The sequence below is a fragment of the Dipodomys ordii genome, unplaced genomic scaffold, assembly GCF_000151885.1.
Source record: "Dipodomys ordii isolate 6190 unplaced genomic scaffold, Dord_2.0 Scaffold57, whole genome shotgun sequence".
Classification (NCBI taxonomy): Eukaryota; Metazoa; Chordata; class Mammalia; order Rodentia; family Heteromyidae; genus Dipodomys; species Dipodomys ordii.
In genome coordinates this window covers 12980134-12996092 of record NW_012267273.1, presented here as the reverse complement: position 1 = coordinate 12996092, position 15959 = coordinate 12980134, and the positions used below count along the sequence as shown (strand labels likewise).

At 36.0% G+C, this 15959-nt stretch overlaps 1 protein-coding gene across 5 annotated transcripts in view; it reads right to left on the bottom strand.

Annotated features, from left to right (window-relative positions):
• Nucleotides 1-15959, bottom strand: part of Pou2f1 (POU class 2 homeobox 1) — a 143085-nt gene that overhangs the window by 30490 nt on the left and 96636 nt on the right. For all 5 annotated transcript variants that reach the window (XM_013021851.1, XM_013021853.1, XM_013021852.1 and 2 more), the window contains 3 exons: nucleotides 7917-8017; nucleotides 2827-2880; nucleotides 325-444 (listed from right to left, as the gene is read on the bottom strand). In XM_013021851.1, coding sequence (XP_012877305.1) covers nucleotides 325-444; nucleotides 2827-2880; nucleotides 7917-8017 — 275 coding nt within the window. The remainder of the gene's footprint in view (nucleotides 1-324; nucleotides 445-2826; nucleotides 2881-7916; nucleotides 8018-15959) is intronic.

Below are 15959 nucleotides of genomic sequence, written 5' to 3'. Positions count from 1 at the left end.
TTAACTCCAAATTAACACTGTTGTTTCATCAAGGTAATGCTCTTAACCATAGAAATGATACAACTCCATGGCAAAGCAACACAAGGTATATGACTTTTAAAAGTCCTAGTTTATATGTGAGCACCTACAATTTTAATAAAAGAAATCTTGAAACACATGACAAAGATAATTCCATTTCTAGACCTGTCAACAGTGTAGGGAGTTCCTTTAAACTCAAAATAGTACCATGTTACTGCTGGTTGTAGTGAACAATTCTAATTAGTTGTCAGTCAATGGCAGTTCTGACATAGAGAAAGCTTATTACAATTACATGTGAAAACTTACCCCAGTTATCTGTCCTCCAGCCAGCATAAGCTGGGTCTGGGGAATAGCTGCCTGCACTGAAGGCTGCTGGGAAGGCTGGCTTGGCTGCTGTGAATCCCCAGATTCTTCACTAGATTTAGACTAAAGTGGAGTGGGGTAGGAAATAAACGATTTCAAATAATTGATTACAAGGAAGGTACTTAAAACTCTACAGTTTACGATTCATTTAAAACATGGGCTACTCAGTTTCCTTTTCTTTCTGATAAACCTATGACTTCCTAGTTTGACATAATTAATTTTTAGACTCTTTATTCTAGTACCAGTAAGATACCAATTAAAAGTTTATATTCTTTTAAAAAATTTTGGTAGGTGACTACTGGGGTTTGAACTCAGGGCCTTCCACCACAGGTTAGCCAAGAAGTCCGCTTGAGCTCCTCCCTTAGTTTTTTATCCTTTCATTATTTTAAAAACAGTCTAGCATTTATGGACAGGAGCACACTACCATGCTCAGCTTTTTACTGGTCAAGATAGGGTCTAACTATTTGACAATGGTCTCAAACCACAGTTCTCCAGTAGTTGGCATTACATGCATGAGCTAAGTCATTATGCTCACCCAGTTATTTATAAGAAAAGATAAATTGGTCTTCCACAAATCAAAAGAATTTTTGTCAGTCAAGCCCTCTTGAGAACTCAGGGCCTGGGTGATGTCCCTGACCTTTTTCACTCAAGGCCTAGTATTCTACCACTTTGAGCCACAGGTGCCACTTCCAGTTTTCTAGTGGTTACTTGGATATAAGAGTCTCATGGACTTTCCTGCCTGGGCTGGTTCTGAATCCTCAGATTTTGTTTTTTTGTGTTGCTAAAATTACAGGTGAGCCACTGGTGCCTGGCTCAAAAGAATTTTTCACAATCCCAAATCCCCAACTCTGGAAATAAGGAATAAGTTGAGATATGCATTTTTAACTGATTTTTGTATTAGACCCTTTATACCAACATTTTTACATATACTTAGTGATCAGTCTCAAACTTCTTCATATACTATCTTAAGGGATGCTTAGATTCTAAGGGTTGATAATGTGATTCACAGAACTTTTCATCTACTATTTTATAGAACTATGAACCTAACATCATCCATCGAGTAACACACAAATTTGACAGAATATGCTGCATTCAAGAGAGAACATAATCCTGCTGAAAGGAGCACTGAGAGAGATTTTTATGGTAATTAAAAACTGGTTATGCAGAGCATTAACATTCTGCATAGATTTGAATATTTCTCACCACCTGTTTTAGGGACAGCAGCAAGGCTAATTAACATAAAAACTCTGATTAATTCTGCCAGTCACGGAAAGATAATTACGGTGCAGGACTGTAAACATTCTGCACCAGAGATACAGCCTGTTTGCCAACATCTCTCTAAGGGATGTAACTTTACCATGGTAACAAAGGCAGTTTTCCACCTCCTCTCCCTCAGAAAGGAAGGTCACATTATCTCATTTCTTTTCTTTCCCTGTTTCCATGTGTTTCTAGGTCCACATTCCATTGTGTTTTATGGAAAACTCAATCTAAAGTCTTTAGTTGTTAGCAACATGGAAATCAATCTCCCAGAATATTGTTTACCCTCTTAACTGTTAGTTGCCTAAACACTATAATGATGTGAAACAGCAGGTTGATTGAAACGTTATGGAGTGACACAGTACTTGAATTGTGTTTTGACATATGATTCATAGATGCAAAGGGCCAGATTCATGTTATGTTTTAAAATTATGACTATTTACCCACCATTGTCTATCAACAGGCTTAATTATAATTTCTTAAAAACCACCACCACCACCACCACCACCACCACCACCACCACCACCACCACCACCATCACCACCACTTTGGAGCAGAGAGGACCTCTGGAAACCCTTTAACTATTCCCAGTTAAGATAGATAAGAAAAACTGAGCCTAAGGAGGTTAAGTAACTTGCCAAGGGTACATAGTAACAGAATGAGAATTCAAATATAAATTCCCCATGTTCCTCAGTGTTATTCCTCTGTACTATAATGTTTCCCTAACACATGAAAATGACAAAAAAATTTAAACAAAGGCATTTAAGACATTGTTTGGCTTTGGGTTTAGGAAAATGTTTTAGTGACTACTTACTTAGAAACAAAAACTTTGAAAATAGACTTTTTTTGGGTCCACCTTTGGTTGATGACAGTAACAGACTATAAATTGATTTTCATTAATGGCAATAATTATCACTGATATCTTCATGAAATTCAGTAATGAAATACACAGATAAATGGCAGTAAAATATTAAATAATAAAAATAACACTTCAAACATAGTTCACTTTATAAAATTGTGTGCTACTGGGCTGGATGTGTGGTGCTAAGTAGTAGATCATCTGCTTAATAAGTGTGAAGCCCTGAGACCAAATCCCAGTACCACCAAAAAAATAAAATAAAAATGATGTGCTCATTATAGAAAATTATGAACAGAAAATTTGACCCATAATTTCATGTCCCAGCTTACCTGTACATTTAAAGACTGAGCAGTAGCCTGTAAACTTGTTCCAGCGAGCTGGACCTATGTAATAAGTAAAGTAATCAGGGAACATGCTAATCTATATACTGTAGGCATTCATCACTAGAGGCTGTTATCCACAAATATTTTAAGTCTCTACTTAGTGTATGCCACTAAGAAATATACCCAAAAAAGTTTATTTATGGGATTAAAACTTTGTGAACAAGCTCATAGTCACCACCTCTACACTAAAAATATGCTGTTAAATTTTGTTTATTTTTTGGCAGCCATGGAGCTTGAACTCAAGAGCCTGAGCACTGTATCTGAGCTCTAGCACTCTACCACTTTGAGCCACAGCTCTATTTCTAGTTTTCTGGTGGTTAATTAGAAGTAAGAGTCTCACAGACTCTCCTGTCCAGGTTGGCTTCGAACTGCGCTCAGATCTTAGCCTCCTGAGCTACGATTACAGGCATGAGCCACCAGCACCTGGCTATGCTGTCAATCTTTTTCTGAAGATGGTTTCCACACTAAATGAAGATCATCATGCAAACTACACTTACACTGGATGCTCCTTATTTAAAAATGTTTGCATTCATGAGATGCTTAGATTCTAAGAACTTAATTCGAATTATCTTCTGTATACTGTTAAATAAGAACACATTATTTACCTAATATTTATCTTTATAAACAAATAGAAATTATCTACTTGTTCTTATTTCAAAATTTTCACGTATATGCACCACAATAAATATCCTATATATTTAAACCTAAGAGGGACATCCTGAAAACAGTTATAGTCATAGCCAGGCACTCACTGTAATCCTAGCTACTTAAGAGGCTAAGACCTGAAGGATTGTGTCTTGAAGCCAGGCAGGCAGAAAGGACTTCGAGACATCATATCCAATTAACCAGCAAAAAGCAGGACTGGAGGTATGGCTCATGTGGTAGAGTGATGGCTGTTGGCTGAGAGAAGGAAAAAAAAGTGACAGTATGACACCCTGAGTTCAAGCCCCTATATTAGCACATAAAACAAACCAGAAAAAACCCAAACATATATAAAAGTTATGATATTTAATCTTCAAATCATGGTTATTTAAAGGACAGTTATTAGAAAACCACATTAGAAAATTGGCAACCACAATAATGGATTGTCTAATCGGCAAACTTGTAGAATATCAATATATTGTTTTTGTCTGTTTTTATTGTTATTATAAATGTGATGTATACAGGGCTTACAGTTACTTAAGACAGGTAATGAGTATATATCTTTTTGGACAATGCCACCCCTTCATTTGCTTTGTCCCAGTTTTTCTGTCTCATCCCCACCCACCAATTGTAAGGTTCATTTCAACATAGCAACTAGCGAATATCACTGCTGCATTTGTCGCTCTATTTCTGTGCTACACCTCACCCTCCCAAAGGCAGATAAATGAAGACAAAAAGAAAACAAAAACAACAAACAAACAAAATTCTTGTTTGTTTCTCCACAAGTACTAATAATAAAGAGTAAAACAGTAAAATAGAGGGGAATATATGGCTGACAAGTTAGGAGTACAGTTAGAATCACCACTAATTAGTCACGAACCTCTTTGAGGATGTACTGTAAAGAATACAGGTTTTATTCCTACCAAAAGTGAATAATGATGAAACAGCAAATTCAAATTGAGGAACACTATAGACTCACTGGTTTGTATCAATGAATGTCCTGAGAACTAAGAACGAGAAAGGAAGAATATAAAGTAGGCTGTAATAAATGGAAGCCTAACATAGCAATGATAGCAGTGGGAATAAAGTAGGAACATGAAAAGTAGTGCTATAAGGACCCAGGCAACTGTCTGGATATTGATGAAGAAGAGTGTTATGAATTATCCCAGGGTTCAAATCTGGGGGATTGGAAAATGGTAGGGCTAATAGGGAAGAAAATAAATCCTACTTTGGATATGTCCTATAGCCTTAAGATGTCCTGAGGTAAAATATAAATATTTGTATAGAGCTCAGTAAACAGCTAAACTCTAAAACTATGTTCTTTATTTAAAATGAATAGTCATCATATTGTTGATAAGAATCCTCTGAAAATTAAGCAAAAAAAAAATGCTTCCCCCCAAATTTATGTATAGTATTTTAGATACAGTATAATTAGGAAATGCCTATCTGAAGAGATAATATGTTTTAGACCTAACGGCTTAGAAGAAGTAAACTAAGGAGCCAAAAAGAGTTTCAGGAACATAGATTTAAAAGAGTAAAAGTTTTAGGAGCTCGGAAGGTGGGTCAGTGAAGCCCTAGGTTTGATTTCTCAGTACCACATAAACAGAAAAAGCTGGAAGTGGGCATTGTGGCTTGAATGGTAAAGCGCTAGCCTTAAGCTGAAGAGCTGAGGGACAGTGCACAGACCCATACAACCAAAAAAAAAAAAGAGTAAAGGTTTTAAAATTGAGTATGTTGCTGGGCACTGGGCCTATAATCCTAGCTACTCAGGAGGCTGAGATTTGAGTATCACTGTTCAAAGCCAGTCCAGGCAGGAAACTCCCATGAGACTCTTATCTCCAATAAACCACTAGAAAACTAAAGTGGTGCTTTGGCTCAGGCGGTAGAGCACTGGCCTTGAGCTGAAGAGCACAGGGACAGTGCCCAGGCCCAGAGTTCAAGCCCCACGACCAACAATAAATAAATAAATAATAAAGTATGTCATGTTGTTTCTAGGTAAAAATTTGTTGTGAAACAGGCTATACAGTCTTAAAGAATCACTTCCCAAATAACTAATCACAAGGAGATACGTAACAGCTTTGTTTTACATACTGCTTTGCCTCTCCACAGGCCCAAAGCAATGGGGCCATATGACAACAGACATAAAGTGCTAAAACTGTGAGCCAAAATCAAGTTTAGTTGATTTTGTAGATATGCTGTCACAGTGATGGAAAGTGACTAATAAAAACCATTACAAATTTAAACCAATTAAAGATGCTTATTATAAAAAAAAGATGCTTATTATGTGTCACATAATTGAAGTATATAAAAAAACAATGAGATATGCGTTGGATATTTGAGTATATTCTTAGAAGAAAATAAGCACAAAAGCATTTTCCCTACATTATAAATACATTCTTAAATTCATTTCAAATATTAATTTTGATATTTTATCCAGGAGTTGTATACTGAACTTTCCCCATTTCAAAGATACAGTAGTCCCACTTATCCACATGTAATACATTCCACGAGCCCCCAGTTGCCTGAAACCAGACAGCACTAAATAAAAGACACATACACACAATTTTTCCTAATTTAAAAATGATCACAATAAGAAATTGATGATAATAAAACTGGATAATTACAACAATATACTATAATAAAAGTTATTTAAAATTTATGGAGTATTCCTGGAATTTTCTTTTTTCTTTTTTTTTTATTGTGAAAATACTGTACAGAGGGGCTACAACTACATGGGCAAGATAATGAGTACATTTCTTATCAAGCATTGTAGCCTCCTCCTTTGTTTCCCCTTCTCGTCCCTTCCCATCCTCCCCCCACCAATCCTCCACCCCCCATCAAAGTTGTAAAGTTCATTGGAATTTTATTTTCGGACCACAATTAACCACTGGCAACTAAAATTATGGAAATCAAAATGGCAGATAAATGAAGACTATTGCATAAACAAAACTGTATCTGAGCAAGCATACAAACATGGATTAATTCTAACAGAAGGTACTGATTGCTACCTATATAATATTTCTTTGAATCTGGCTTTAGGACAGCTTTCTAGAATTCCAAATGTTTTCAAAAAGAAAAGCTTATCATTTAGGTAGTCTGATGACATATTTTGGTAAGAGAGTAGGATAATGGATTCATTGGCAGTAACACTTAGTTAATTCATAATTTGAGAGGTTATGTGTCCATATGGGTTTTTCACTGAATCACTACTGAATGTTGCTAGACAATATATTTTGAACATTAAATTAGTTCTGTTTTTTGTTTTGTTTTGTTTTTGGTCGGTCATGCAGCCTGAACTCTGGGCCTGGGTGCTGTCCCTTAGCTCTTCAGCTCAAGGCTAGAGCTCTACCATTTTGAGTCATAGCGCCACTTCCGGCTTTTTCTGCTTATGTGGTGCTGAGGAATCGAACCCAGGGCCTCATGCATGTGAGGCAAGTACTGTACCTCTGAGCCACCTTCCCAACACTTACTTCTAAGTTTTAAGGGAGGAGCTGGGAAGGTGGGGAGGAAAGGGATGGTAGGGGAAAAACAAAGGAGGAGGTAACAATGCTCGATAGGAAATGTACTCATTACCTTGCTCATGTAACTGTAACTGCTCTGTACAGTATTTTTACAATACAAATATATGCAAAAAATATGTGTAAAGTATTTCCATAATACATACATCAGAGTGTTAAGATATTCTGATAATCTGTTTACCATGTTGTTACTGTTCGCTTTCCATTTTCAATCAACTCTCATATCCCAAAACTTTTGTCTGGCCAGTACATGTTTTTTATGTTCTCTCACCCTCCATATTATTTAGCTATAGCTAAAACACAGATGAAAAAAATCTATGGTCTGTTTTGGACTCAGAAAAAAATCAGGTGGTAGAAGGATAGTAAAATTGAGGTGTTTAGAGGGTTCACAGTCAATCAACCGATGGCTGCAAGTAGTTTCTCAAACTACATTGGTCTGGAGCCATTTTAAAGGAGGGGTATTAGTTTGAGCTCAGAGCCTTACATAGCAGGTCTCAGACAATAGTACCTATATCACTTTTTAAACTTTTGGCAACTAGGGATTGAAGTTAGGGGCCTCATGCTTGCTAGGCAGGGGTATTATTATATCACTTACACCATACCCTTTCAGCTATAGCATTTTGGATGACTCTAATTACTACACTTCAGTTAGTTGCCACAGATTCACACTCATTAAGAATAATGACTCAGTTATATACATTCCATTCAATAAGACATTCTTTAGGTCAAAAGCTAGGTAGTTAGCTATAATGATTCTGCACTACACATATATAATTAAATATGATAAACACCAGGTTTAAATTGTTAATAACTTGCCTAGGTCATAGCATTTTATGTCTCTTTTACTCTCATTTATGGTTGAGCAGTATATTCTACCTGATGGAGATGTCCAAGGAAAGCCTGAGCCTGGGCTGTTGAGATTGCTCCTCCAACTGGCACAGGCTGCTTCTGAAAGTCCAGACCATTTGTTTGTGTGCCTAAAAAGCAAGTGAAATGATTGTAACTATTAAGGGAAATATACTCAAATGAAACAAAGTCCTAGGCTTTGGTTATCAACATTCCTGAACAATCTATTGGATAAGTACTTTTCTAAATATCTCTAAAGAGAAGGGATTCAAAATAAAGAAAACATGGTAAAATGGTTTCTCTTCAAAAGGCAAGATTATAGGACAAATATGGTAACAGCAATAAAGTATAAAAAACAGACATAAAAATGCAAATAATAACATAATTGTGAGAGTGTTAGCAATCTCATTTAGAGCAATTGGGGTTGGAACTAGCATGAACCTTAACAATGGCTTAAAGGAAGAAATCAATCTCACACTTGTAAACAATGGTAGACAGGTTAGGCTCTCTTTTCATTTTATTTGATATTTTGATTACAGAGAGGAAATTCATGGTTGTTTTTGTAAGGACTTACTAATGATGTAAACACTTTAATGAGTGTCAGTATGTTGGTGAAAGTAATCTTTTATAAGCATGAAGAAAACAAATATGTTGGATTGATTTCTTCAGCTCAAAGTACAGATTATTACATATGTTGTACTAGCAAGAGCTCTGCTATAGTTTTTTGAAATGCCACACCAAGGCTTTATTTTATTTTATTTTTTTTGGGTCCAGTTGTGGGGCCTGAACTCTGGGCCTGGGTGCTGTCCCTCAGCTCTTCAGCTCAAGGCTAGTGCTCTATCACTTGAGCCACAGCGCCACTTCCGGCTTTTTTTTTTCTTTTTGCTTATGTGGTGCTGGGGAATCGAAGCCAGGGCCTCATGCATTGCAAGGCAAGTGCTCTGCCACTGAGCCACCTTCCCAGCCCCACAGACCAAGGCTTTTAAACCATATATACCATGATGTGATTTTATGTAAAGATATAGCGTCCTATCATCCAGAAATTTTTTCTAGGAGGCATAATATATTGTCTTCAAATTGATACATTCAGATATTTAGAAAAATATCCACAATACTTTGTACTAAGAAAAAAAAACAGAACAGAGCACAGGAACCGGCAAAAATAATAACAACAAACAGATATGATTCTAAATTTCCAATTCCTACCACTTGGTACATCTCACAGTTCCATCCTCATACCGGTATGTACACAGACCCAGAGAAGACCAGCTAGGAGAATACAAGCTAGAATCTTAAAAGCATGATTTCTAGGAGTGCTAATTTTTTTTTCTTTGAGTGGTGATAAGATTTAATTTCAGAGCCAGGGCTATGTATTGCATTAGTTATTTTTCAGACTGGGCCTTACGTTTTTGCCAGAGTCAGTCTTTAGATGAAAATCATTCTGTTTTCTGCAAAGCTGGGATGACAGGTATCCTATTTTGTTCTCTTTGCCCAGGCTGTCCTCAAACTTTGGTTCCACCCATCTCTATTTTCTGAGTAGCTGGGATTTGTAGGCTTGAGCCACCATGCCTGGTTTAACTGTCTTAATTTTAGGTAGGTATACTGAATGAATCCAAGGGCTATTTAAGGTTTCCTTGACATAAGTATAAAAATAACATACACACATTTTTATTAATAAAATTTTATTGTTTTTAAGGTGTCAGCATTTTGTAAGTCAGGTAATAAGTACATTTCTTCTTGGACAAGGTCACTCCTTTCTTTGTTTTCCCCCAGTTTCTCCCTCCTGTAACTGCCCACAAGTTACATAGTTAATTTTTTCACATAGTACACATGACTTGTATAAAAATTCAGAGATACCATCACTCATGTTTTTTCTTAAAGTTTTTTACAAAGAGGAATTAAACAACAACTTAGACATGAAATGAAATGAAATGAAAATAAAGGTAATGAAAATAAAGAGTACACACGTGCTGGTGGAAACCTGTAATCCTAATACTTGGCACATAGAGGAAGAAAGACTGAGTTAGAGGTTAGACTAAGTCTACAAAGCAAATGTTTCGAAGGCTGGATAAATGTGTAACTCGGTGATAATAGAGTGTTTGTATACACAAGACTACTGTTTGGATCTGAGAGAGAGAGAGAGGGAGAAAGAAAAAGAGGGAGAGAGAAAGAGAGGGAGAAGGAGAGGGGAAGAGAGAGAGAGAGAGACAGAGACAGAGAAACAGAGAGATGAGACAGAAACCAAAGAGTGAGAGGAGACAGAGATAAGCAGAGAAAGAAGGGCAGAGAGGGAGAAGATTGTGCCCTTATTACATTGTCAATCATAACTCAACAAAACTACGAAGAAAACTATTATGCACCATTACAGAACTATGCTCAAGATATAGTAAAAACATCAACAAGGCTGAAAGATGAGATCCAGAAAAATGGAGAAAAACACTTGGAGATTAATACTCTATAGGAAATTTTCTAGTACCACAATTTTCTGAGTCCACCAAAATTCTACACACTGATCTTACTTTCCACTTCCTGTAAAAACAACAAGCTCTTTGAAGTCATAAAGCATTAAATCATGTTATTTACTAGAGAATAGTCTACTATAGACTACTGTTAATAGGATCAGCACTCAAAACTATTAAGTACCTGTGGGTCTGCCCCTTCAGGAAATGGTATAAAGATATGATAGTTGTACTAATTATTTATGGTATTTGTAATTATTTTAATTTTTTAAAATATTATGGTAGCTTGCCATCTTGAAGTCTTTCTGGCTAATGATGCACCCTTCTGTAGAAGTAAACTTTAAAAAGTTCAAATAATAAAAAATACAAATCTTTCTCATTGGGGAGGCTGCCATTTCTTAGCTGCTGAAATGATTCCCATGATTATATAATTATTAGGTATAAAAAGCAGCAACAAATAAGAATAGAACATAGAAAAAATGATTCATTCAATAAATATTTAGTGAGTCTTTATATTTCTGAAATTCTATACTCTGAGCTTATAAAAGAGAATACAGTAAGATCTTACTCTTAAGTAGCTTCAAATCTATACATCCATTAAACTGTTTGAGCATCCAGTTGTGAAGAAGAAAAACAAAAATCATAGTGCTAGGAAAAATAAAGCTTTAGATATTAAAAATGAATACGAGGAACTAGGGGTTTAGCTCAATGGAAGAGCACCTGCCTGGTGAGCACAAGGCACTGAGTTTGGTCCTCAGCTTTGGGGATGGGGAGAGGGGGGGGAGAATACTATGGGAGAAGAAAGAAGGTATAGAGAGTTTGCTCAGGGTACAGTTTGTGGTTTTAGTTTGAATTTCATAAAAAAAATACACACACTGTAGAAAATACACCAGATACACATAAAGTATTTCCAAAACATTTAAAGAGAACTTTAAGAGGAGAGGGAAAAGATTCTTTTAGGGAAACTTCCTAGAGGCAACATTTCAGTTGAACCTTAAGACTATAAGATGGAATTAGCTAGATAGATTGGGAAGGGAAAGGAAATGTCAAAACATTTCTACTGAAAGTAGAAGACACTATGCTCAAGTTAAAAGATAAAACCCAAGAATCCTAACAATTTTAGATCTGGAGATAGTTCTTAGTTTCTTAACCACAAAGAGGTTACAGTTAAGTTATGAAGTACTAGGGAAAATAAATAAACATGAACGACAAGTACTACAAAAAAGATTACCAACAAAACAAAGTGGTACTGTCATTGTCCTCAAACAAAACAGAGTCTGGTAATTGCTCCAAGAAAGACATAATGGGCTTTGTGAGATTTAGTGTGTATAAGGGAGAAAAACCCACTAGAATGGATGTAAATTTTTAAAAGGAAAAATAAGAAGTGCTGTCAGAGACAGTAACTGATGAGTCCTAGAACAAATTGATGTGAAAATTAAAATGGTTAGCCACTATGGAGAACAGTGTGGTGGTTCTTTAAAAAGTTTACCCTGCACTTCATATATGATCCAGCCTTAAAGAATTAAAAGCAGGGCTCACGGAATGGCTCAAGTGGTACAGTACTTGCCTTGTTGAGTACAAGACCCTGATTTCAAGCCCTAGTACCTAAAATAAAAATAAAATGAAAAGTAAAATAAAAACAAAATAGTTAACAAAACAGACTGAACAAATCCATGCATGCAAATATTCACTACAGTACTATTCACAATAATCAAAAAGTGGATGCAACACAATTGTGTACCCACATAAAACTGAATAAACAAAGTGTGGTATACCCATATAAGAGAATGTTATCCAGCCATAAAAAGGAATGATTATGTGTTATAATGCAGAGCTACTTTGAAGTATTTATGCCAGGTCTAACAGTTATTGCCTTATTGATTCACTTATTTATAAGAAGCAAGCCTTACCTAACTATCTGGCTGTTTATAATCTCTTATTAGGCCAAGTAATATGAAACATACTGCCATTGGATTGTGTTAAAAAATAAGAATAATCTCTTGAATGATAGCCTGAGAGATTTTGGAAAATAAAATTTATACTTCTCAACAACTCAGCAGCTATATTTTAGATAATACTATACTACATGTCAATCTATAACGAAAACATTATTATGTACTAGTATGTCAATTAAACCTACCTAATAATCAAGAAAAGTACATTATTCAAAGATTTCTACTTATCAGTAAAAATGGAGTAACCAATTAACCAATTGCTTAATTAACCAATTGTTTACATTTCAGTTATTTTGTAGAGTACAGTGCCAGTATCTGTGTTTATCACTCCATCACCTTGATAAACAAGTTCCAATTGAAGTTCACAGAAAGTCAAAACAACCTTGAGACATAAACAAGAGTAAAAGATCTTCTAAGAAAATTTAGCTACTGCTCATTTTTCAGTGTGTGTGGAGGTGGTTTCTTCCATTTGAGCCACCATAAAATAGGAGAAATCTGGAATAATGGAAATCTAGAAAAAGAATCACTTACAGTAACAACAGACAGATATTATGCCACTACAAAAGCAAGAAGTAAAATCAAAATTAATGATGCAGTAGGGATGATTACTATATATGTGAGATTTCTACAGCAATTGTACTGTGTATACTTACCTCCTAAGTAATATTATGAATGTTCTTAAATTGCTTTTCCTTGTTTTCCCTCTCTTTTTTGTTTTGGAGGTATTAGGGTTTGAATCCAAGCCTGAGCTCTAAACCGCACTAACAGCCTGGGTTTTTTCATCGATTATTTTCAAGATAGGGTCTTCCTTTATGCTTAGGCCAGCCTGGACTGCAATCCTCATGCTCCACTCACCCAGCCTGCTTGAGATGGAATCTCCCCATCAACTGTCCCCTTCCTGCCAAGCAAGTGAGAAGCCCTGAATTCAAGCCCCAGTACCAGGAAAGATGGAGAGAAGACAAGACAAAAGGAGGGAAGAGGGAGAGTGGGGAAAGAGAAGAGAGAGTAGGAAGTAGGGAGGAGAAGAAGAAAGGAAGAATGGAGATGAGGAGAAAGAGAGAAACTTTTTCATTCACAGTGCCTAAAAACTCAACATTTTCCCCTTCTAAAAGAACTTTAATTCCTCAATGGCCTACCTTTCTTTGCCCTGTTCCTCTGTTAGTATATAAACACCTATATTACTAAAATGGAAGGCCCCTCTGACATATTTTCACGTTTTTATTTAACATTGTTTTTACAGTAGTTATTGCAAATAGCTATATTGAATAATCACTGTTAGCTACTTTCTTGCTTTCCACAAACTCATTAATACTATGTGACACATTATTTTTTATTTATCTCCATCTTACAGCTAAAATTGGCACAGAAACAAACAACATAAGTCAAGATAAAATAATTATTAAGTGAAAGAACCATGGTATGAATCCCAGTGATTCTATTTCTGATCTGAGCTTTTAACCACTAATAGTGTAAGTTCACCATAGAATTTCAATTTAAGGGTTACCTACATTTAGTTGGTTGTGGTGGCTCAATCTTGTAATCCAAGCTATATGAGAGGTAGAGATCAGGGATGGAGGTTTGAGGCCAGTCTGGGCAAAGAAAAAGAGACTGCAAAACTTCATCTTGACCAATGGCTAAGCATGATGGCATATAACCATCATCATAGCCATGTAGGGAAGGATTACATGTAGGAGGATTACATTCCAGGCTGCCCTGGCATAAAGCAAGACTATCTTGAATATACTTCACACCAACAGGGCTGACGTTCCTAGCAAATACAAATTGTTAAATTCAAGAGTCATATTTTAAACACATTATAACTTCTACTCTCAGGTTTTTTGAGATAGGGTCTTGTTATATAGCCCAGTATGGCCTGCCTTGTCTTCCCAAGTGCCACCATACAGTGCTCTGTCTTGAACTCTTTTTTTTTTTTTTTGGTCTTGAACTCTTGATGAAACTGAATACTAACTCCACAAACTGGCTGTCTGGTTTGCTTCTTTTGTGAGTGAGTATGCATGTATGTGTGCGTGTATGTGTGTGAGTACTGGTACTGTGGCTTGAACTCAGGGCCTCTAGCTTGCTTGGCTTTTTCACTAATGACTGAAGTTCTATCCCTTGAGCTATGTCCCCAGTTTTGGCCTTTTGCTGGTTAGTTGTATTTAAGAATCCCATGGGTTTTTCTACTTGAGCTGGCTTCAAACTGAGATCCTGAGATCTCAACCTACTATAGCTAAGATTGTGGCATGATGGACAGGATAACATTGATCAAGATGCACTGTAATTATAAACTGATAGGTTGAACTGAAACTTCTTTGTACAACTACTTAAAGATAATAAAAACAACAACAAAAAAGACAAGTATGAGCCATTGGTGCTCAGCTGTCTGGTTTACTTCTGATTTTTCTTGCTTAATGTTCTTACTAAGCAAAAGCACTTTCTACGATACTTTCTAACCATACATGGCTACTATGCACTAAACATGTGGTTAGTGTAACTAAGGAATGCCATTCTAAATGTTATGCAATGAAACAATTTAAACAGCCAATTGCAGTCAATTGTCTTTCATGCTACTTATTTTCCCTAGCACTCATAACTGTAATCTCCTTGTGGTGTGGAAACATGACTTATTTATCTTTATAACCCTAAGAACTATCTCCAGATCTAAAATTGTTAGAATTCTTAGGCTTTACTTTCTAACTTGAGCATAGTGTCTTCTGCTTTCAGTAGATATGTCGGACATTTTCTGGCCCTACTGGAGAAAGTAGGGATTCCTTTCACCTACCAACCCTTTCAATGGTGTGTAAGATTCTATCTCAAAAATAATTATAGCAAAAAGAATAGGATGCATGGTTCAAAGGTAGAATGCCCAGCTAGCATGTACAATGTCCTGAATTCAAATCTCAGTACTGCTAGGACAAAAAATAATAATAATGAAAGAAATAAGTATCAAAAATAGTCTCTAGATAACTCCAAGTTCAAATATAAGATAATCCAATGGGGCTCAGAGGCTTAAGCCTGTAATTCTGGCTATTTGGAAGGTGGGGATCAGGATATTACCATTCTGTTATAGTTAAGACCACCACAGGCAACAAAAAAGAAAAAAAATTCTTGAAATCCAACTCAACTAATGACTGAACAAAGTGTTATGTGCTTGTTGTTATCCCAGCTATAGGAGGTTTGCAGCAGTAACCAACGTTTAAAAAAAAAAAGGCATGGCTCAAGTTATAGCATGCCCACTAATATGCATGAGGCATTGAGTTCAATGTCAGTACCTTTTTTTGTTTGAGGGAGGAAGAAAAGCCTTCAGAATTTGAAATCTGTAATTGCTCTACTCTTGTTAAATGAGAAGTCTGAAGCTTGTTTCCTGGTGATTATCTGAGGCTTTTAAAAATGCTGGTATTTTATCTGGAAGTGTTTCCAAGTGCTGGTTCACACATCTTGGAGTATGTTATTTCACTGGTGGCCTAGTTTTTCCGGATCCTTTCTCTCCATGTTAAAGAAAATGATGTTTAGTCATCTCTTTCTGACTAACCCAGTGATGGCTCTCATTAATAGTACATTACCTGGAACTTATCATAATGATATTGGGAAATGCAACTTTATAAATGGACATTAGATTGTTTAGAGTTTTAATTTGTCAGAAAAATGTTGGTGTTATT